Source organism: Vulpes lagopus, chromosome 12, assembly GCF_018345385.1.
Source record: "Vulpes lagopus strain Blue_001 chromosome 12, ASM1834538v1, whole genome shotgun sequence".
Taxonomy (NCBI): Eukaryota; Metazoa; Chordata; class Mammalia; order Carnivora; family Canidae; genus Vulpes; species Vulpes lagopus.
The window spans coordinates 74485216-74510263 of record NC_054835.1 but is presented as its reverse complement, the minus strand read 5'-3'; the positions used below and the strand labels follow the sequence as shown (position 1 = coordinate 74510263).

The 25048-nt window shown below is 38.0% G+C and overlaps 1 protein-coding gene across 1 annotated transcript; it reads left to right on the top strand.

Moving 5' to 3' along the window:
* The first annotated feature begins 21178 nt into the window (after window positions 1–21178).
* LOC121474061 (serine/threonine-protein kinase SBK2-like) lies at window positions 21179–22132 on the top strand. Its single transcript, XM_041726877.1, has one exon. The coding sequence runs from the start codon at window positions 21179–21181 to the stop codon at window positions 22130–22132; it is 954 nt and encodes a 317-aa protein (XP_041582811.1).
* Window positions 22133–25048: the final 2916 nt, after the last annotated feature.

The window sequence follows — 25048 nt, the reverse complement described above, 5'->3', positions numbered from 1 at the left end:
TTTATTGATTTTTTTTTCCAAAGAACCAGCTCCTGGTTTCATTACTCTGTTATATTTCAGTGATAGAATCTGTTCTATTCACTAATCTGTTTTTTAGTTTCTACATAATTTCTTTCTGCTCAAATCTTTATTAGTTCCTTCTATTGGTTTAAGGTTTTTTTTTTTTTTTTTTTTTTTAATTTTTTTACACTTTCCCCCCCCCCCCGCCCCCCCGCCCTGGCTCCGTGGTCTTAGGTTTTGTTTATTGTTCTTTTTCTAATACCTTTAGGTTTAAGGTTAGGTTGTTTATCTGAACTTTTTCTTGCTTCTTGAGGTAGCCCTGTATTGCTATAAACTTCCCTCTTGGAACCACTTTTGCTGCATCCCAGAGGTTTTGAATTGTTGTGTTTTCATTTTCATTTGTTTCTATTTACTTTATAATTTTTCTTTTATTCCTGATTGACCCATCCATTGCTTAGTAGCATGTTATTTAAGCTTTATGTATTTGTGGTCTTTCCGGAATTGTTCTTGTGGTTTACTTCTAGTTTCATGATGTTGTGGTCAGAAAATATACAGGGTATTATTTTGATCTACTTGAATTTGTCAAGGTTTGTTTTGTGGGCTAATATGTGATCTATTCTGGAGAATATTCTGTGTGCACTTGAATAGAATGTGTATTCTGCTGTTTCAGGATGGAATGTTCTGAATATATCTGTTAAACCCATCTGTTCCAGTGTGTTATTCACAGCCATTGTTTCTTTGTTGTTCTGTTTAGATGATCTGTCTATTGATGGAGGTGCAGTGTTAAATTCCCCTACTGATATTGTATTATTGTTATTATTATTATTAATTAGTACCTTTATGTTTGTTATTAACTGTTGAATGTATTTGGGTGTTTCTATGTTGGATGCATAAATATTTACAATCATTGTACCTTCTTGTTGGATTGTCCCCATATGATGTCCTTCTTTTGTCACTTGTTAAGGTCTGTTTTAAAATCCATTTTGTATGATATAACTGTTGCTACTCTGGCTTTCTTTTGCTATTTGCATGATAGATGTTTCGCCATCCTCTTACTTACAATCTGCAGGTGTCTTTAGGTCTAATATGGGTCTCTTGTAAGCAGAATATAGATGGGTCTTTAAACATACAGAAAATATTTTATTAATTTTTCTTAAGGATCATGACTGCATGAGTTGCTGAGAATTTGTATGGATGTCTTTTAACTCTGCACTAACCAGTGTAGTACTAGCCACATGACTAAATTTAAATTTGTAGTTAATTAAAAAAAGTAAACATTCTGTTCCTTAGTTATACTAGCCACATTTCAAGTGCCTAATAATTACATGTACCAAAGGTTGTGATATTGAATGGCACAGATTATAGAACATTTCCATAATCATAGAAATTTCATCGGAGAGTACTGCTCAAGCAGAAATACTGAATATGAATACACTTAATAGAAGTTTACTGAAGAACTGAGATTATAAGAAAGAACATGTCTCTAAGGACAAATATTTCACCTAAGGGAATAATATAAGGGAAAATTGGTGAACCAACCATTTAATGCCAGATAATATTTTGCATATTGTAAGCCTTCTATAAATTATTAAATGATGTCTAAGCGAAGAGCAATGTTGCATTATGACCAAATAATTCTAATAACTTTCCTGAAATCTAGTCTAGTGTTATCTTTTTTTTCCAGAAAAACAACACATTTAATTTAAGTAAATTAGCTATTACTACTAGAACTGGTTTGTTGACTCTATCCTCTTTTGAATTTTTTGCATTTTTCCTTTTAATTAGATGATTTCCAGATATTTACATGTTATTTCCTTATTAAGTGCTCAGAAATGATCTTTATTTCAAAAACTTTGCAAGAAATGATATAAAAAAATTTTACATTTACCTTAAGATGGTCATCCCTCCCCTTGAAAATTTAATGATCAGTGCTCTAAGACAGCACTGCGATTCCTTTAATTAAGAGAGGATAATTTTCTAGCACCATTATTGAGGCCAACACTAGAGCAGGAAGTCATTTTGGCTCTGGATTAAAGAAATATCAAGTGCTTGGCCCCTGAAGATTCAAAGGACAAGCAGAAAAATGATAAACTTCAAAGCACCATCCCATAGATTGTGATGATCTTTGAAGAAACCTAGACATGAGCATAATGGCTTCATCCTAAATATTCCAAAGTTCTTCAGCTACTGCAAAATTTAAAGTGAATAAGAAAAAGATTGAGAGAGGTTTTTCATATATGGAGCGATTAAATGTCAAAGCCCTGAGATTTGTACTTTGTATTGGTTGCAACCTGTAGCAAGTCATAATAGAGACTACAAAATAGAGTTGGTAAACTTAAGCTGGAGAGAATCCTATTTTTTTAAAGGAAACTAACAGTGATGGACAGAAGGGCTCATATGTTACTATTTTCCTAATTTTTTCTTCTACATTCATGAGAAAAATATAAAAACATATGGCAAATTTAGGCATGAAAGGCTAAGGAATGAAATAACATTTCTAAAGGGACTTTAATATACCCGTATAATAGCATTTATAAACTAGGACATGCTACACTATGGTTTGCTTTCAGACCATTGCTCAGTATACTGAGAAACATATCACATACTAACAGGCAAATGTGCAGAACCTAATGATTTGATGTGGGAAAAATATTTTCATATTAAAATGTACATTTGGCAAATAGGAACATTAACAATAGGCTTGTGGGTAACTTGCCATATGTCTCATACAATGAGTACTTATTGATCATATAAACAGAAAACAGGACAGAACTGAACATTTTTACAATGGAAAACTCGCACACATTTTCTAATGTATTTTTTCCTATTTACTTCAATAGAAATATCTGGAAAAAATAACAAAAAGGCACAGAACTTGGACATTTCTGTTAGGCTGTATCATAATAGGTAAATGGATGCTGCTGTATCGTTGGACATACATTTCAAGGTGTATCTGAAATGTTTATATTGTCAATATGTCTGAAGGTTCCTAGATGAAGAGTAGTCTTTGAAACATAAAGTATCAAATTTCCAGCATAAGGATTTTTTTCTTTTTTTTTTAAAGCAGAAACAAAAAGACCAAACAAAATATTTTAGCTAATATAAATATTTTCTCCCCAAACCTTGCATCTCATTCTTTAGTCGGTCAGTGAGATGCTGGTAGAGTGAAAGAAATTCCTGATACTTTCACTAAAATGTGCTACAGTTATGTCCTGCATCTAAAATTGTAGGACAAGAGGATAGATAGCCAGAAACAATTATGCAAAGACATAAAAAGAAAAACAACAACTAATATCTAGGTAGCCTTGCACCCTATAGATTTAAGATGAAGCTGTTACAAAATGCTTTTGCTGCACTACAGAAGATGGTGGGAGAAAATACAGTCTTAATTCAGGTCGCATAATCATTTTCCGTTAAATGTTTAGAAGTCCTGCTTTCTTCCACAGCACAACAATTACACAGCAGAGCATAATTATTTTACAGTCAATTGAGTACACCAAATGGGCATATTTATGAAACCTGATTTATACTTCATACTTGAAACACTACATGAAGCGTGGCTTTACCTCCCACCAAACCTGCAGTCAGTAAAACTGTCAGAAGAACTCTTTGCTTCAGCCCCAAAGCAAAATAATTTAAGTTTGAGCAATCCTTTTGAAATGTTGGTACTGCACTTAGCTTTTTCCTATCAAGTGTACTGCAGAGAGCAAAGGCAAAGAAAGTGATGTGGTATCTGTGGAGAGGCTCCATAAAAGTTTTATGGCTTTAGTTCATGCCCTGATTCTTGCTGTGGTGAGCAAGTACATTTTTCATTAGCCTATCCCACAAAGCAATGAGACAGTCTACATTTAAGTAATGACCTTCTCCATATAAACCCAAACTTGTTTTCCTTGTGCTTCAATAACTAATAATTATTTATGAAGGTTTGCATAATTACCTAAGATAGTACAGGAGTTTAGCCACATTATGACCTTCATAAGAACTTCTTTGAACATGTTATTTCCAAGTTTTCAAGGAGATACTCTGCTTCTTTGTTTTTTGTTTTTGTTCTTTTTTCCTTCACACATTTGTACAGTTGCAGTGCTGCATCTATTCACAGTGATGACTTTCTGGTACCACCAGTGGATTTGAGGAGGCCTCTGAAAGTATTTAAATTAGGCATTTCTCTTTTAGATGCAAGAAAATGCCAGGCTGATATTCTAAGGCTGTTAAAAGAAGTCACAGAACTAAATAATAGGTGATTTTGTTGAATTTGCTGATTAGCCATGTGTAATGTATATGTTTTTCTTATTAATTGCTTTATTTTATCCAATTGCATAAGAATATAAAGTCTTCTGATTTCACTCAGGACTGAAAGAAGGGAAATGCTTATTTAGAACTAATGAGCACAGTGTGGTCCTTGGTTTATCTGTAATTCTTTATCTTCAGCGTCTGAGTGTGGCCTAATGTGGGGACTATAAAACAAGATTCCTTTATCTGTTATTGACTTCCAAATGAAAAAATATTATTCACTCCTTTCGTAAGACCTGTGCACAGCAGCTCTTGTTGATGGCCTCCAAGCGCAGTAAACTAACACATTAGGGTAAACAGATGTTTTCTCTATTAACAGTATCAACCATCTGGCTGCAGGCCAAATCAAGTCTGGGGAGTAATTTCAACTGGCCTGCCTGTTAATGTGAAAACTGACTAAACAGTCTCTCCTGCTAATCTTCCCATCCTGCAGAGGATGTTTCTTCCAGTGTATGATTCACAGAAGAACAGGAAGGAGAGAGATCATTTCAAAGATTTAATTAATTCTTAGTTGCAATTTTATTCAATTATCTGTTTAAAATATAAAATGTACAGCATTCAAGATGCTAAGATCTAAACTAAGTATGATGTGGAGAATTAGGGAAAATGTAGAAACAAATTGTCTTAAACACTGGAATCAGCTGCGGTATCTAATTTAATCTTTACTTAAAGAACCCCAGTCCCTGGGAGACCATGAAACTAGGTTGCCAACTGTCTACTAAAAAATAGAGGAACAAAAGTAACGTTTGCTAAAAATAGGTAAAATCATGACCCTCTCATATATTACTCATTAAATATTGTTTATTCAGATATAATTGCCTTAGTTCATTTCAGTCTTTCATGTAGTAAAGACTCTCTAAATTACATGAATGCAATATTAATACAGACATTTGTCTCTTAATCTAACCTAAACAAATCAGAATAAAACAAAGAAAAGTCATAATTCATATCAGTATTATTTTGTAAAATCTCAAACAAGATTTAGTAAAAATTAATCTCTTTAATTTATTCCCAGGGACTTGTGATAAATACCCACTTCTGCAGAATTTCCTTTTGTTCTTATTTATTAGTTCATTCTCTGCCTCTAAATCATTTTATTTTTCTAACCATATTATTTCCTATTTTCTAACCATATTATATATATATATATATATATATATATATATATATATATATATATATATAGTGGAAAATTGAATCCCAGGAAGAGACATCTTTATAAATAGATGAATAATTCTTCTAGACTAGACATTACTTAACTGATATTGACCTACAGAATGGCATCTTCATGTAGCTAAACCTAATATAACTATTTCTTGTCCTGTGTGTGGACAGACTAGAGGATTGACTAGGAATTGTGTTATAAAGATTCTGGCTGCAAATTTATTTCTGATGGTTTTCTAATGGTTCCACAGGATTTTTTAAATGTATCAACTAACAGAGAGGTGCAGTGTGATGAAGGCACCAACAAAGCATGCTGCATTGGACAGAACTTCAGAAGAATAGATATAGGTGTAAATCCTGCGTTAGGCACTTATAAGTTGTCTATTCATTGAACAAATGTGTACCCAAACTCCCTTTAAAAATTCATTAAAGTGCTTATTATGCTCCGGGTACTGTGTTTAATACTTGATATACCAGAATGAAAAAGATTGACTAGTTTCTTGACCTCCTTGAGTGTCTAGTCCAGTGGAGAAATGGGTACCAGGTGGCAACCAATCAAATAAATATAACTGAACATTGAGATCTCTGCTATGAAGAAGAGTAATAGAGTGATGTGACAGCAAGTAATAGGATTTGGGTTTTGTAGTTCAGTTGGTATTGATGGATCAGACAATACTTCTCTGAAGAAGGGGCATTTAAAGTGAGACTCTGAATCATAATGGAGGTAGCCATTTGGAAATTGGCAGGAAGAGTGATTGAAGCATTGGGAGTGGAATCTATAAGCCCCATAACAAGAAAGAGCTGAGCTCATTAGAAAGTTGAATGAAGGAAAAATATGTCACCTTTTAGGTAAGATTTTAAACCTCCCAGAAACTTCAGATGAGAATCTGTAAATCTAGGTCTAATATGACCTACCTTATATACTTGTTTGGGAATAATAACATGGTTTGAATCCAGCAATCTGACTCAAGAGATCATCCTCTTAGTAATAACACTGCATTTCTGGAATGGCATAAGTGTGCCAGACAAAAAGTGTGCAAGACATACTGTTTGCTCTAGTGAGTGTAAAAATTATTATTATCAGTACTCTATGTGATATATAAATATATCAGTCTGACCCAGTATAGGTCTCTCCTACATCTACAGGTAAGGTTATTTTGATGATTTATCTTTAAAACCAGAAGAATTTTGAGAGTGAAAGTGCTTGATTACGTGGGGACAATAGGTGTAAATTAACACTGTCTTTGTCAAACTGGGATAAATGGTTGTCATACATAGAATGTGAATTTGCCATTATTGGCCTGAGGTCATTTTTTTAGTGGATACAGCAGAAGTGCTACTGTTTCATGAATTTCTTAAGTCAGGAGAGAATTTAGAGGCCATTAACTCCAATGTCTTGTTTTCTGAATAATTTGCTTTTAAGTCCCAGAGAGATGAAATTACTTGCCCAAGATAAGAGCTGGTTAGTTCCAGAGCTGGACTAGAAACTCAGTGATTTTTTTTTAGTTTTTCAGGCTGCTTTAAGGCAAATGTGTATTTCTTCAGCTGGAACTAAGTGGAATGGATAGACTTTTACTTATCCCATCACCACTGGCAGGGATTTTTTTATTTTTTTTTTTTGCCTTTTTTTTCTTTTTTTTTTTTTTGACTAGTCAGCTCATAGATAATCCTAGGAACATTTTAGAGAGAGACTATGAGCAGTGTTATGGATTGTGTAATCAGAATGCTCTAGAGAGGGTTATCTGGGTTGGCTCAGTCAGTTAAGGGTCCAACTCTTGGTTTTAGCTCAGGTCATACTCACAGGCGTTGTGAGATGGAAACCCTGGTTGGGCTCTATGCTCAGTGGGGAGTCAGCTTGAAGATTCTCTCCCTCTGCCTCTCACCCTCCTATGCATGTGTACGTGCATTCTCTCTCAAATAAATTAATTTAAAAAAGACTGCTCTAGACATAGGTTGTTACCTTTGACCTTGTCATTGTTTAATTGAATAGCCATAGGCCAGCCAATAACTCTTTATAAGCCTTGATTTCCCCACATTAAGAGAGAGGACTGGAAAAAAGAATTCCTTTAAAGTCCTTTCTCTGCTTTAAGATTTGTGAGAACAATAGTCTGAATTTGAGGAAAGATAGTTGGTAAAGAGAAAAGTGAAGATACCACAGACATTTCAATTTTGCCAAAGGCTAGATCTGAGTCTGTTGCATGTTAAATCACATGATTCTTGAACTGGATTAGTGAGTAGGTAGATAGAGATATTGATTAGGACACTAGTGATTATCCACTAAATTATGCATGACTGAGTTTAAGTAGACCAACAGGATACTTTTGGACTGTTTCCCACAAGTCGAGCTAACATTGACAGCTCATTTTCTGGAATCATGTGGGACTATTCAAGGCTTACAAATGGGCAATAATGGGGAGTTAAAAATTTAGATCCTAAAATAAAGGACAACTAAGGAACTGGAAAAAGAGTTCTAACATTATGGGAATTTTTAAAAGGTATTCGTGTCTCAAGACATATATTTGCTTCTATATTTTTATATAATGTGGAAGCAATTTCTAAGTGTTTGTGTTGTTCAAATTTAGTAATAATACAAGGACTATGGGTACATTTTTAGGTACTCAATTCTGGAGTCAAATTGATGGGCTTAAATAGTTGATTGCCTGATTTAGAAGATTGAGGTGAGAATTGAGTGAATGTACATAGAGTGCAGAGTTACCCTCATTTTGCCTCAACTGTTTTGGTTTTTCTTTCCATTCCTTGATTGCATTACACCCTCTTCAACCACAGAGATTGTGGAAAATATTGTAGATTGGCTCATTCAACCCTTGTTGTCTGTCTCATAACGTATCTTCCTTTAAACCAGGGTCTAAAAAAATTAAAGACCATATTTTCATAGATTTCAGTGCATCAGGATTCCAATGAAACTTTCTTCCACCAAATAGATACACATATATGAGACTAGGGAGGCAAAAATAAACATTTAGGATAAATGAGAATAGTCTTTTATTCCTACATCTGTTAAGAAGATCCTACTATATGAATGCATGAGCATTTGATTTTCATGACTGTCAAATAGCACATGGTGACAGATCAGTGACATCTCTGGTGATAGTGTTAGGCATATCTTCTTCTAGTTGGGTCATTTGATGTTAAGCATCAAGTTTAGTTGCCTGGACTTCCCTAAAATTGTAAGAGTTAGTAACAGACTATATAATAAGGGCTCTTCTGTTTAAATCAACTAGATTGGACTTTGCTATCTACAACTAAGAATCCTGAAGTAATATAGAAATTTTGAACATTGAAAGACAGGGTCCTCATTAAAATATCTTAATATAAGGTCATCTTTATTCATATGTGTATTCATTAAAAATTATTATTGAGTATAAGACACTGGGTTAGATGCTGCACATAAACTGTTGAATTAAAATAGGCTTCAACCCTACATATGGAAGCTAAAACCTACATCGAGAAATATAATGAACAAGCAATATGATAAATATATGCTCAAATAAATAAATAGATAAATATATGCTCAAATAATAATTAGTGCTTTGAAGAAAATCAGTAAGATGAGGTGACATAATAAAAGAAGAAGTCATTCAGATCAGAAGAGTTTCTCTGAAGTCTGAAAAGAAACCAGGTAGTACGAATGTGGGAGGTATGTATCTGTAGGTCTGAAGCTGAAAATGTGCTTGGTGCACTAAGAAATTCTGGTAAATGTTATAGTTACCGCTAAAATAATAGATAGCTGAATAAAAGAGTGGTTAAATAAGTAAAATGTACAAGTTGGCAGAAATTGATGGATATTTAGTAAACTGATAAAATGTAATCCTAAAACATAGAAAAGCCAGCAATGATGACTTATTTCAGGCAACTGGCTACCTACATAACTATTATATCAAAATACCATAAAGAATCTCTTTTTTTTTTTTTTTTCTTAAAAGGGGATGCTGGTGATCTCTCAGATAACACTAGATGCTCCAATAAAACATTACTCAAGTGAACATTATGCTTTCATTAGAAATCATGTGACATATTTATGGTGGTGGAACTCCTATGACCTCATATGATAGAAAAGTAAGGTGAAGAACTAATACAATCATAAATAGCAAAACGAGTAAGCTAAAGAGTGTAGAATGTAGAATGTCCAGTTGAAACACTATCCTCTCGCCACTGCCAAGAAGACTGTTATTATTAAGTTTTCTGTTATTCTTCTACACTATTTCTAACTTTACATAATACCTTTTATTTTATTATATAAAGTTTCCTCATACAAGGACTTATTGCTCTTGAAGTCCAAAGTGATGTGCTGAAGAGTCAGCAGTTAGTTCTTGCAGTTGGAATAAAGAGACCTGCGATTAACACGTTAGGAAACAAACTGGATCTTCAAGACTTTTGAAGGCTACTGCTTATACTGACCAAGTGGTGTGAACTGTTTTCAGTGTTCACAGTTCAGATGCAGAACCTTCAAAGATCAGGCACATTTTCTTACCTTCGAATGTCCATTTGCTTGTGAAACAAACTCCCTGTCTAACCTCTCCTTGGCTGTACCTTTGTCCAGATAAACCTGGCATAGCATCTTGTGAATGGGCACACTGCCATCATGGCAGATGGACCTGGGCAAGCAAGTTCAAGAGCCAGAATGTATGTCATATTTGACTAAGAAGGGCACATTGACACCAGTGTGTGTGGAAATAGCATTTGGTGTACATTCTCGCTCCCTATGGCCAAGGGAATATGACCCACCACTTTCGCTGAGCAATAAATTAGCTTTGTAAATCTAAAATATTTAAGCCTAATCACTACAGAGCTATTGCCCAGAAATTAAGGCCAGAATTTAGGCTTCTTGGAGGAGAGGAAAAAAATGTAAAGCTTTGTCGTCAAGGTGTTTTTGAGGAAAATATTGGATAATAGATATTTCCTCCAAAAAAGCATCATCAACCACAAATATTATATTAATCATTATTCTCTTCAGGCCACTTATAAAGTAGTACACCTTATAAACAATATTTCAGAGAAAAGATTTATGGTTTTCCTCTTCACGTAAGCACATTATCTGAACAATAGTGATTTTACATCTTTTTTTGTATAACCTATTAATATATCTCAAGCTATTCCCCTCCATTTCTTCAATCTCACCTTTTGTCTCCAATTGCCCTACTGTAATTTACATTCTACTTCATCAGTAATGAATATTTTGAGAAACATGTACTAAATCATTATTGGCCTCACCTCCACACTCCTAATCCTTCCACTCTTGTGATCTCTGCCAATGATGTTGTAATTACTCTGGTTTAAAACATTAAGGCCATCTTCAACATTACCTTATCTTTTATTTCCATATCTCATTATTCTTCAGAATTTTCTAATGATAAATCAAGCCTCTCTTTTCCAGTCACATTTCTATTACTTTAATTCTAGGACTTACCACATCTCACCTGGACCAGAAGAGTACTCTATTATTTAGTGTAATGGCTTCAAAGTCAGAAAAATCAGGTTATAAATCCAGGCACAACCACTTCTGTATCTATGTAAGTTTTGTGTGTATGCATACATATTCAACTGTTTTCTTTTTAAGCCCAACTCATTAAAAATTATTTTATAGAAAGATCACAATAAGTCACTCTTAAACACTTCAGCATATAGCCACTAAGTATAAGAACATTCACCTACATGATAACAATATGGAAATGTTTTGAGGCAAAAGTGCAAGGATTTCCTGATAAGTTGTTTGTGGGATATAAAATGAAGTCAAAGACGTTCCTAAAGATTTTGGCAGGAGCAACTGGAAGTATGGAACTATCACTTACATAGACCAGGAAAACTGCATTTAGAAGCCCGTTTGGGGTTAAACTTCCTTATTCTTGTCTAAAGATTGATTTGGTCAGGCCATCATCTAAAATTCTCAAGTGTGGAAAGCTCCTTAAAGTTGAGGAAATCTTGCATGTGGCAAGATAAAATAGAAACCCAGGTTCCAGAATATTTTTGGTGTAATAGTTTAATAGGAATCTCCAATGAAAAGTGGAGTCATTCTATCTAGCATGCTTTGGCTCTCTGCAGCAGAATATCTCAATCAGGTTGCTATAAAGTTCAGAAAATGTAAAGGTTCCAATATGAAGAAGTACAATCTAGGGCAGTGTCCAGAGTTGGCTGGGTTAATGATTTGGACTGTGGCCAAAAATCCCAGTTCTTTCTACATCTCTTTTCTATCATCCTACTTGTGGACTTCACTTTGATTATGGTTCCCATCATCTTAAAACGGCTGCTAGAAATATCTCTGGCAATGCGTATTTGTCCGTGTGTCCAGTGGAGGAGCAAGGGAGAAGACTCTAGACCAAACATGGATTATCATTCCCTTCTTAAGCATGTTGGGTCCACTTGAGTTGCCATTTCAACAATTACAGTCATCAGGATCACTCTCCAGACTGGGGATGAGAGAGATAACAATAAGCAAGTAAATAAATAAATAAAAAGATTTTGGAGGGGGAAGAAGACATGTAGGCAATGAACAGAATCCGTTACTTAGAAAGTTCTCTTACCTCTCCACATATAATCCATATTCTGAGATATATACTCTTCTTACTTTTTCACCATGGATTAATTTTTCCTGTTCGAGAGCTTCATATAAATTGAATCAATCATACAGTGTGTACTCATTTGGGTATGGATTGTTTCTGCATAATGTCTGTGAGATTTATTAATGTGTCTATGAGCTGATTTTGTTGTTGAGTAGTACTCTATTGTATGAATGTACCACATGGTATTGGGTTTTTTTTACACTTTTTGGAATTGGGGATAAAGCTACTATAATTACTATGAAAAGTCTTTAGGGGACTGCACATATTTTTATTTCTATTGGGAAATACGTAGAGGTAGAATTACTGTCTCATAGGATAGGCATATATTTAACTCTGTGTGAAAGAAAACCTACTCAATCTTTCTTCCAGGTTATTATGCATAACTTGTCTTGAATATAAGAGAGCAGAGACCAGGCCTACAGTGTTAGCATTTATGGCTATGGATTTGCAAAGTAAAATTTAAATTATTATGAACTAATTCATCTCCAGATTACTATGTGTCGGAGAGGTATGAGACATAGGTCTTGTATATTGAGAAGATACACAAATTCTTTCCAGGGTCGATGAATACAAAGCTGCTAACATATGATATTGGAAGCCCAGAAAAGAAATTATGTATGAAATGAGTACTCAACACTCCCTTGAAGTTCAGAAACTGAGTCTTCAGTAACGTTCACTCACTAGAGTAAAGGAAGGGCCAGGACACAGGACTGGAAACAATTCCTCATTTTGAAATAATATGAAACTTCAGGAAAAGTAATATCCACTGAATGGCTTGTGTTTCAGTGAGTTAGGAAAGGCCTGGTTCCTTGCTTAATTACAGACAATAATCAGTTTTACCTCCATGCTACATGCAGCCAACATTATCCCTGGTAGGTCAGCCTTTGCCTCACCTGCAGGTTCCTTCATCACAAACTGAGCATTTCAGTCTATTCATGTGTCATCATCTATTATAAACTGAATGTTTGTGTCCTTCCAAGATTTGCACGTTGAAATCTTGACTCTTAGTGTGATTGTACTAGGAGCCAGGGCCTTTTGGAGGTGATTAAGTCATGATAGTGGAACCCTCATGGAGGGTTATAAGGATCAAGTGCCTTGTAAAAGAGACCCCCCAGAGAGCTCTCTTGCCTTTTGTGCCATGTGAGGACACAGCAGCAGAAGGCTGTCTGTGAACCAGGAAGTGGGCTCTGACCAGACACACAATCTGCTGGCACCTTGATCTCGGATTTACCAGCCTCCAGAACTGTGAGAAATCAATGCTGTTTAAGCCACACCAGTCTGTAGTAGTTTTGTTGTAACAGCCTGAACAGACTAAAACACCATCCATCTGGGGTGCTGGTGAAGTCTAAGATATGCAATTCTACTACACATGTAGAGTTCAGCAAGTCTACTCAGCAAGTTCTATGTATTATCTTGGCCTATGCTTTACCATGCTACGAACCCTGAAAAATGGACATTTGCAGATTAAAAAAAACTTCTTTCCTTCTCCCTTCCCTTCCTTTTCTTTCCCTACTGTTCCCTTCTTTTTCCTTTCTTTCCTTTTCCTTTCTTTCTTTCTTTCTTTCTTTCTTTCTTTCTTTCTTTCTTTCTTTCTTTCTTTCTTCTTTCTTTCTTTCTCTTTGTTTCTTTCCTTTTCTTTTTTTCTTCTTTCATCAATGCTTTAAAGCTGAGTTTTTGTCTATATGCCCTAGCTTCATGATCTTGTAAAATAACAGTGTGTACTTCTCCCTTTCCTTATCTCCTAGATAGAAACTGTTTGCTCTGTGTGATTCTACTTTATCTAACATGCTCAAAAGGTCTTCACCATCAGTTCTAAATGTATTCTTGTTACTCCATTTATGCATGTGCTCAGGGGCATCCTAGTTACTAAATGAAAGCTGGTGCAGAGCCAGACTTTAAAAGTGTCAACTCTGTTTAAAATTTGTTTCCTTTCCTTTACATACATGATACTACCATTTGTTATTGATAGACAAATCTGAACAGTTACAGGCCTAATGCAATAATTGTTTCCACTCTGTTTTGAATAAAACCAGTAGATTGAGGTCATTGTTTTTATTAGAGAAAAGATGATAATACGATGATCATATTTCTAGCTTGAGATCTAGGTCTCTGTTTTGATGCAATAACTACTGTGGGAATCATCTGCTCTGTGAGTTGCAGTTATTTTTTGGGCACTTTCTGTATTTCTGGGGTGATCATGAGGTATGAGGGTGTGTATCATCCTTTGTAGCTCCTTTGTTAAAATAATTGCAATTTCCTAAGAAAAATAGTTTTCTCTCCTTTCCTTTTCCTTTTCCTTTTCTCCTCCCTCCCTCCCTCCCTCCCTCCCTTCCTTCCTTCCTTCCTTCCTTCCTTCCTTCCTTCCTTCCTTCCTTCCATCTCAGATAGGTAGATAGATCCATTGCTCTAACTCTCTGGGGCCCTCTTTATGTCCCCAGTCCATCACAGGAGGTCAGTCCACTAACAAGACACTTCATCCAGCCAGCTTCACCCTTTTCTCATCCTTGCTATCAACTTCTGCCGCTGCCAATCATCATGCCAGATCCAGTCGGCTTGACTTTTCCCTTCATTTTCCTGTATCATTACTTATACGAGATTATTGCATATTACCGACACTTAGCAACAGGGAAGCAAAGGGTAATTAGAGCCCAAGGAAGAAAAATTTCACATTCAAATAGAAACCACTAACCTAAAAGTTGATCAGCTCTTCCATGCCATAGGGAATATCTTGCTGACGGTATTGCTTCATTAGATCTCAGCTTGTCACTGTCTCCTTGGGCCTTTTTCTCTAACCTCATATCCTTTGCTACTTCCACTAGGCTACCAAATTCACATCCTCCACATTGCAATTACTTCCTCATGCAGAATAATTTCCTCTCCCATCTTGCTCTCACTCATGCTCAGACACTGAGAATCTCAACTTTCCTAATGTTGTGGAGTCAGCAAGTTTCTACTAAGTGTTTAATATAGTAAAAGCAATGAAAACTGTGTTCTTTCCTTAAGAGCAATACTTAATCCTGCTATATCACTAGTTACCTCTTTCTCTCTATGTGCTGAGATTTCTTATCCATATCCTCATTCCAATTATAATTTAATCAAAGTTCTGAACTCAATGATTTAAATTATTTTTGAATAATCTCAGTTTAGAAAGCAGTGAACAGGAACCACATTGCATTCAGATTAAATTTTCCTTGAGATGGCCCAAAGTAGTTTTCTCTTCATATTTAAATATTAAACTGGCCACATAAGAAGGGGTTGCCAAGGGGTATACAACAATTATTAGCAAAATAGCAAATCATCATGAATCAAAGTATCAATCTTGTACAATTTTTTTTTTTAGCTTTGTAAATGACATGGTTAACTGGCAGTTTGGGGGCTATACACCAAAAAATGCTTTTTTCATACAGCTACCCCACATTTTTGATGCTGTATTCCTAAAGTCGATCATGGAAAAATATATTGGTGACCACACCAGTTTCCACCTCTTTAACATGACTTGAATATTAAAAAGGTTCTTTCTCAGTCTGCTGAGCACCTTGAAGAGAGATAGCTACTTATGACCCCACTTCCACAAAGCACTTAGGAAAGACCTAGAAACTAACTAATGTTGGCTATCATTATTAATGAGAAGTAGCATAGAGAGTAGTTAAAAGTCTCAGCTCTGGAAAGAGACTGCCTGGACTTGAATCCTGACATACCACTCATTACTTGCTGTGTGATCTTAGGTGTTAGCTTAAACTTTCTGGGACTCAGTTTCTTCATCTGTGGAAAAAAAAAATGTCAGTAATAATTACAACTATATTAGGACATTGTCCAGAGGATTAAATTACTTAATACAATGTCAAATGCTTAGAATGGTGCTGGTGCATTGTCGGGGCTTAAAAGGTCCCTTCCTCTATTTTGTTTTTGCCACATGTGACCTGGACTCACTTTATCTATACATCATGACTTTGATTGTTCAAAATTTGGTGAAACCCATGGAACTGTGGTGAGTATTGCATCTCAATAGTAGCAGCAGTGGGAGTGAGAGCTGGTGTTAAAGGCATCACTGGTACTATAGATTAGGTATAAAGCTTCCAAGGAGTCTTTAAAAAGGAGTCGTACTGGAGAACCTGAAGTATATGTGTGATGATACCAGTGGCGGTTTGGGGTGTTTATTCAATGTCCAAATTGAGAAAAGAAAAGAAAAAAAAAATAGAGTCCAGGGCTGAATGGAAATCAGTATCTGTTATCTGAAGATCCAAGAATACTCACAATTTTAAACAAGTCATCATTATAGGAAGAAAATGGCAATCTTGCCATGTGAACCATTTCTTCTCTTTTTTCTTTAGTGCTCACATTTGAAAATGTTGCTAGTTTAAGTGTGTATAACGCTTTGCATTTATTCATCATGTTCATGTTTTGGCAAATGGAGGTCATGAAGATTTTATTAGGAATTTCTGAATGGGTTACAGGAGGCTTTTTTATTCCACTTCTGCGAGTTTTGCCTGGTTTTGGCACTAGTTAGAGGTGTTTATACCTGGAATGGGTCAGGTGAACCAGGGTAAGGGTTAGATCATCTCGCTGGGAACCCTATTTTGGTTTTATTCAATTTTGTGGATCTGTCATTCTTTAGTTTCTGGAATTTGGGTCTGGAATTTGTTGACTCTGTTTGGCAGTATGCAGGTTCTGATTTGTAACGGAGGGCTGGGAAAATATTCCTACATCTGCTGGGAGGTAGGAATTGAGCCAGGGCAACTGCTTGAAAGCATTTGACTTTTGACAACACAGACCGGCTGTTTTTGCTTCCACATATGCAGGTCTGTGAACAAAGGCAGAGAGGGAAGTAATGAGTGGTATTTGGCCTCTTATTTACTATGAAGGGACTGTGCAATTTACTGGCATCTCCAAAAATCTAGCTGTGTAACTCTGTGGATGTATGCATGGAAGTGGGTATAAAACTGAGAAAATGGGCAAAAAGGAGCAAAATCCCAGCATTTTCAGATCTTGGCTGGATTAACGAAGTGGCCTCCATATGAAGCAGACCAAAAAAACCCCCAAAAAACAAAAAACAACAAACAAACAAACAAACAAACAAAACTAAAAAGGATTCAGAAGAGGAAGAAAGCCAAAGTCATACAAATCCACAAAACCAGAACTGAATGCATGATCTTCTATCAAGCTGCTCTAACATTTTCAAAGCAATAAGCATCATAGAAGCGCCACTGACAGAGTTTACATCCAGAGCAAACTTTTCCCTTACATTATCTTGTAATCAAGTTGCATGCTTTAATTGAAATCAGACTTTAATGCTGACTGTACACAGATGTGCATTCTTAAACGAAAATTCCAGGATAATTTTTCGATTGTGTCAGGTAGGATACTATGTGAACACCTTGTTAGTTCACTTCGCTGGTGGTAAGGGACAGACTTACTGCAGTATTGAAAACAAAACAGTGTAAATGTTGGAAATCTAAGTGTTTAATACTGGAAATAGAAATGGCTTTAGAAATTACTCCTTTGGTTGTATTTAATAAAGTGAGATTTGGGTTACTTGCCTCAATTAATTCCATTGTTCACTCAAAGCCATTTATTCAGTGATTTCTGCATGCCAGACACTTTACTGGCTCTGTAGTTACTGCTGCATATGGCTTGTTTCTTAGCTTGGAGAATATCACATACTAAGGAAAAACTGACACTGAACAAACCAGAATCATGACAAACCAGAATTAGGCATTCTCTGATAGAGTCATCAAACATGTATGTACACACTGTCAGATGGCTACGGCTCAACTGTAATTTCCAATGCTTATAAACATTTTAATTTTTGGTTATTCACCTCTCTGAGCCTCAATTTCCTGTTACAAATGGAGATAAAAGTCATACCTACCTCATTTGGTTGTTATGAATAAAAAAAAAAAAGCAATCCCTATGATAAGTTATGATAAGTGTAAACGTACCCAGCACATAGTAAGTCCTTAATATATATTTAATTAGTAGCTTTGATACCAATCTCAGAAATGGAGAACAGGTTTTATGTATGTATGTATGTATGTATTTATTTATTTATGATAGACATAGAGAGAGAGGGAGAGAGAGGCGGAGACACAGGAGGAGGGAGAAGCAGGCTCCATGCTGGGAGCCTGACATGGGACTTGATCCTGGGACTCCAGGATCGTGCCCTGGGCCAAAGGCAGGCGCTAAACTGCTGAGCCACCCAGGGATCCCCTGGAGAACAGGTTATAAACATTCTTATCTCTCATGATATCTTATACATAATAACCTCATCCATGTATTTATTTCATTAGTTAAAAAAATGTCATAATGATGTTTGTACGGATCCTAAATATTCATCATTCAGGACATTGAATGGTATCTATATGCTATTTTTATCTCAGTATTACACAGCTAACTCGCATCTAATATAAATGGCCTCAACTCCTCTTATATTTAACTTAAACATTCAATATTTCCACTTGAACATTTAATATTTTCATTTGAAAATTCTTTAGTTAGGGTTGATTTGGCCACATGTGACCTAAAACAACAACAACAACAACAAAAACACCCATAAATAACAGCACATAAGCAACGTAGAGTTTATTTTTTGCTTCAAGTAAGAGAAGTCTAGATGCAGGATATCCAGGACTGGTTATGATCCAGGATCCAGGCCCTTTCTGATTTTCTTCTTAATCCTTAAATTCAAGGTCTCTTCCACAGCTCCAAGATGGCTACTCAAGCATCTACCATCATGTCAGCATCCAAGAGATTTGGAAGGATAAGGGGATGAAAAAGAAGAGTTAAAGATACCCTCTTGACATTTGGGAAGGAAATTTCTCATTTAGCTTCCTCAGAACATATATTCTTCTATCTTTTTAGCCATAACTTAGGCACACGGCCACAACTAGCCTTACAAGAGGCCTTACAACTAGGCTTACAAGAGGCCTTACAGTGTGGTCTTCTTGTGAAACATCCATGTGTCCAGCAAAGAGTGCGAGTCTAATATTAAGAGAGCAACAGTAATGGAATGAGATGGTGGAGGAGAACACATTTATCATTCAGGCAGTTTGGATAGAGCTGAAGTAGAAGGAAAGATCATGAACTCCAAAGCTGACGGCTACCTACTGGTGAGATGACTTTGGGTAAGATGCTTAATTGCTCTATGCCTTAATTTACTTAGTAGGACACTAGATATGTTTCAAGAACAAATGAGTTGGTGCATGTCAGCACGGAGAACAGTGCTGTGTATGTGAAAAGTGCTTATCTTAATATATGGAAAGCCACTGGAGAAGACTGAATAGGAGAAAGCTATCATCTGATCAAAGTGTTGAAATGATCACTCAAAATATATGGGAAAATATATAGAAGGAAGAGATGTACAGGTGTAGGGAAAAGAGTTGGAAGATTACTAAACAAGATGGTGCCTGTGGAATTATAAGAAGTGGTTATGTTTAGGGTATATTTGACGGTGAACAAATAGGATTGACTTATGTGGGCTGCCAGATAAGAGTTAAATATCTTTTTTATCACTCTACCATCATAACCATCATGTCACTTCAGTCACGTTATATACCACCACGATATCTTGTGCTTGATAAGGGCTACACACATGCCATAGTCAATTCAGTTTGAAAGTTTGCTGCTCTCTCCAATGATTTTGGGGATCTCACAATCATTCTCAGACACATACTGACTTATACAATGATCATTATGTTATAATCCTATAAATATAGTGGAAGGCGTTCTAATTAACATATAAAGAAGTCATGTCATTTAAGTGAATTGAACAACTCCTACTAAGAGTTTAAAACCACTATTAGAGGGGATCCCTGGGTGGCTCGGTGGCTTAGCTCCTGCCTTCGGCCCAGGGCATGATCCTGGAGCCTCGGGATCGAGTCCTGAATCAGGCTCCCTCACGGAGCCTGCTTCTCCCCCTGCCTGTGTCTCTGCCTCTCTCTGTGTGTCTCTCATGAATAAATAAATAAAATCTTGAAAAAAAAAAAAAACACACTGTTAGAGTTTTTACTTCTGCACCATGCTTTAAATACAAAGACATCTGAAATAGATGATACTACTATTAATGTAGGGTCAGTATGGTAGAATGAAAAGAATAGGACTTTACAAAGCAGGTTTAAATACCAGCACAAATATTTAACCTTCTATGTTTTCTTATTATTTGAGTGTTTATTTCCAAATATTTCCAGTTCAAGTCTCTGTATAGCACATTTTCTAAGGTCTTGTATGTCTTGGATTTTTGTCGTTGTTGCTGCTGCTGCTGTTGTTGTTATGCCACCCATTTAAGTTATAATTAAGGTATATATCAAATTATTGGCTCAAAATTGTTTCCCTTTACTATTTTAGGAATATTATACTGTCTTCCTATATCCATTGATATTTGACATCCCTTGATCCTTGCACTTCTCTATAGGTGATCTCTTCTATGGGCTTACAGAGTTTTCTTTTGTCTTCATCATTTTCACATTTCATATTATCTATCCTCATTGTCAACGTATAGATCACTTAGATTGGGGATTTTTCATCTTTCGTATGTCTGTTTTTATGCTTTTAATTTTCCGGGGCTTCCGTTATCTGATATTGGCAGATGTATCTCTCTGTGTATATCCTCTATGTCTCTCTAGCCCTTCCTGCTACCTTTAGGAGACTTCATGCATCTGATCTTCTAACTTACTAATTTGTTCCTCAGCAGATTCCATCTTATTACTAATGCAGCATATTGTTTCCTTTGTTTTACCCCGTTTTTCTTTTTGATTCACCACTATAATTGATTTCTGATTTATTTTGCAGGTCTTTTAAGTGCAAATTTGTTATTTCAAATTACTTGTGTGTCCATTTAAGTAACTCTGTTTTGAATAATATATGTTCCTGCAGGTTATTTTATATTTAAGGTAGTCATATACCTCAAACGTTCAGTTACTTTGGTGGGTGGCTTCATGCCCTTCTAGGGAGAAACATCAGCTGTCCTGTCTGCGTTGCTTATTAGAAAAGACCAAAGCCAGAAACTACTTGCGTTGGTCACATGAAGTGTGGGGAGAAGTGCACACTGAGCGCCCCGGTGGGGTTCCCAGGCCTCTGCTGGCTGGCGTGGCATCTAGTGCTGGGCACCGGCCAGGCAGGCAGCGAAGGGTCAGGCAAGCTTCGGAGGAGAGATGCCCGGCAAACAGATGAGGAGCAGGTGGAGGGGGGCTGCTGACCCCGCGGCGGAGGAGACCCGGGGCCTCGCGGAGAGGAGCTGCGGCAGGGCCAGGAGGCAGCCCTGGAGCTGGAGCTCAGGTGCCGCTAAGAGCCAGACCCTGGGCCCGGCCGAGGCGGATGAGCTCTACCAGCAAGTTCGTCCCCCGGGCCAGGGCCGCTTTGGCCGGGTCCTACTGGTCACCCATCGCCAGGAGGGCGCTGCTCCGGCCCCGGAGCGACTCCCCGAGGCGTCCTGGGCGAGTTCTGCGAGGGCCTCTCAGTGGGCGGCGTCGGCCTTGGCATCGAGCCAGCAGAGCCCTCCAGCTCCCGACGGAGCCTGCCCTCATGGGGACCTGGTCACCCTCATGCAGCCCACGGTGGCCTCCGCAGAGGGAGTCCGTGCACCGCGCCGGGTACCTGGCGCCCCGGGCTATCGGCCGGGGACGCGCTGCTGTGCCCCAGCCCGCGGGCAGGTCAGGTGCAGGGCCCCGGGGTCGCGGCTGCGCCTGGCGGCCCCCCCCGAGCTCTGCCCCCCCCCAGGGCCTGCCCATCCAGCCTGCGCGGGGTCCTGCCCTTCTGCCCCCTCGCTGGCCCCTTCCCCTGGGGCCAGCCCCTGGCCGAGGACATCCTCCCGTGGCAGGCGTCCCGCCCCCCGGGGACCGTCCCCAGCCCTGGTTGGGCCTGACGCTGCGGCAGCCGGTCTCCTGTGGGGGTGCTGGAGCCTCACCCCCCGAACAGGGCCCCTGAGCTCCATTCGGGGCTACCTAGGGCGTCCCTGGAGGCGGCGGGAGGAGGAAGCTGAGGAGGGGGAGGAGGGGGCGGGAGGAGGATGCAGAGTGGGGGGGACAGCCCGAGCCCACCTTGGCTGGGGAGACTCGGGAGGGGAACCGGGCGGGCCTTACCTTCTGAGGTCACCTCCGCCTTCTTGAGGGGGCTTTGGCTCCTCCTTTGCCCGATTTCTCCTTTATACCTTCCTTACCTCCCACACGGGCACCCTGTGTCCCTCCCATGGCCTGGGGGGGGGGGGGCGGGGAGCGGGCAGAGACCACTGCACGTCTCTTCTGCATCCTCGTCCTCCCCAGGGCCTTGGCACCTGCTGTTCCTCCCCTTGCCTGCAGTCCTGTGGCTCCCTCCTTTGCCTCCCGCACACGGAGGATGCCTCCACGGCCCCTGCTCTGTGAGGCCTGCCCTCAGCACGCATGAGGCCCCAAGTCACACCCCACCCCCAGGCTCCCGGTGCTACCCAGCACCCCCCCCCCCCCGTGATGCTCCTCCCCTTCCAGCTGTCCAGGTAGGCCCCTGTGGATCCTCCATGCACCCTGCTGTTGGAGCAGGGACCCGGTCTGTCCTGTGAGGTGCCTTCCTGTAGCTGGAGCAGTCCTGGCCCAAGGGAAGGAAGGGGCCAGGAAACATTTGCTTAATAAATGAACCCATCTGGTTTTGCGCCACTGAAAAACAAAACAAAACAAAAAACCCCAAAAAACAAAAAAACTCCACATGTGTGGCTGTGCAAAGCCACAACATGACAAAAATTGTCTTGAGTGTGGTTATTATAAACCCTTATAGAGAAGCAGCTTTGTGGGAGTATTGTCTCCAGGCTACAATCCAGTCTTACCAGATATTTCAAAGGGAACTAGTGGAGGAATGAATTTTCACAGTTTTCTGGTCAATCCTCTCCTATTTCCTTCAACTTCTCATCTCAGTAGGGAGCAGGATTTGTGCTCACCTGATGAATCTGCCGTGGACTTCTGTACTGATGTCTGGACTGCTGGTGTTAATTGCTCTGATGGAAAGGGCCTGGCCTGAACTTTTAAAGTCTGTGCCGGGGAGAGGTAAAAACAGAATGTAAAACTCGGTTTCCAATCTGTTCCTGCCATCTATGATTGTCCTTACCTTTGGGTTGGCCCACTGGCCCTCATCCTTCTTGCATCTAGCACATACCAGTTGAAGAAAATGGTCTATCTCCCTAGGGCTTTGTCATTTCTATTGTTGCTGGTTGACTTTAATTCCTAGTTCAAGTCCAAGTTCTTCTCTGGCTTCTGTGGCTTCTCCAGAGTGATTTCAAAGGAAATAAGTAATTCATGCCAGTTCATTATTTTGTATGATCCTTTACTCTTTTATATGTAGAAGTTCACAGGCCTTCAGGAATCTTCAGGGAACACATTCTAACCTAAGTATATCTATTCATGACACTGTGATCTTTCATTTTCATATTCAGGCTTCATTTTTATTTTTATTTTTTTAAAAAAGACTTGAGAGAGAAGGAGCATGAGCAGGGTAGAGGCAGAAGGAGAGGGAGAAAGGAGGGAAAGAAACAGACTCTCTGCTGAGCTCAGAGCCAAATACCAGGCTGGATCTCAGGACCCTGAGACCATGACCTGAGCTGAAATCAAAAGTCTGATGCTTAACTGAGCCCCCCAGGTGCCCCATATTTTTAAAGTTTTGCTTAAATCCATCTCCCAAGACAGCATTTTCTCTTATCCTCCCCCCCGCCCAATTATTGGACAATGAGAGACGTGTAATATTTGTAAAATATTATTTGTAAAACTGCTCATACTTATGCAAATTGAAAAATTACATTTCTAAAATATAAGCTCTATTTCTATTGTCACATGTGTGAGATGATAAAACAGTAGGCCTGCAATGTGATGCATCATAGTTACATTTTGTCTTTATTGTCATGGCTTTGCAAAAACAAATACTTTACTAACAAAGTAGGTAAAGCAGGCTTGGCTACAGAAAATTGCAAATAAAGTTAGAGAAAGTGACAGCTCTCTGATCTTCCAAATATTGTACAAACAATTGCTGTGAAAAGAGATGGTTATTTTTTCCTACCTATTTATTTTTCTTCCTTCCTGGATGTGTTGAAATGAGTTTTTTTTGATTATGAAACAGTATATATTTCAGCAATCCAAGCACAGTATAGAACACCAGATACTTAAAGATTCAATGTTTCGCTTTTTTTTGTTTGTTTCAGGAGTCCAAAGCCAATTATAATGATAATATATTCATTAATGAGCTTATCTAGATGAAGCTAATGGACATGATTCATTGAACTTTAAAGAAGCACATTAAGTAGTTATGGGAATTTCTTAATGATTGAGAAACATCCTAGGCTTGATTAGAAAGGGGGAGTTTGAAGGAGGGAAATCAAATATGTGCCGACTTTCTAGGCTAGCCCCTCACTCTACTATATAATTTGGAAGTTAATCTGGCACATTCCGCAGTTGTTTAAAACACATTTATTGAATGTTTTACAACTATGTGTTTTCCCTGTTTGCCTGGGTAGGTGACCTTTGGTTCAGCTTCTGCGTATGTACACAATTTAATTGAAGCTTTTAGAGAGTTCTAAGGAAATGGAATTAGTTTTCAAGATGTTGTCTCTCGGAGAAATCTAGCCAGGAGGCGTGAAGGTTCTGAGGTTAAATAGCTGTCTGTGTAATGGCAGGACTATAGCATTTATTTTCTCTACTCCATTTTCTTTTCTTTTCTCTCTTGCTGTATTTATATTTCTCTCTGATTGATAGATATGTATTGTGAGATAACTAGAATCAAGGCCAGAATCAACTGGATAGGATTGGAATATGACCTTAAATAAATCAATTTCAGATTAGATGTATATTAAAGCTAAGAGATTCAGTTTATATATTATTAATACTACAACCACCATACACAGTGTTATCAAATGAGACTGATTTAAAAATGCCACACAGCAAAACAGGAACTTAGGAATTATTTCCAAAGCCAATACTATTTTAAAAATATTTTTTATTTTATTTTATTAATTAATTAATTAGTTTTTTAAGATTTTATTTATTCATTCATGAGAGACAGAGAGATAGAGG

Excerpts from the sequence above, each read along its gene's own strand:
- LOC121474061 (XM_041726877.1), top strand. The coding sequence starts at position 21,179 with ATGCCCGGCAAACAGATGAGGAGCAGGTGGAGGGGGGCTGCTGACCCC.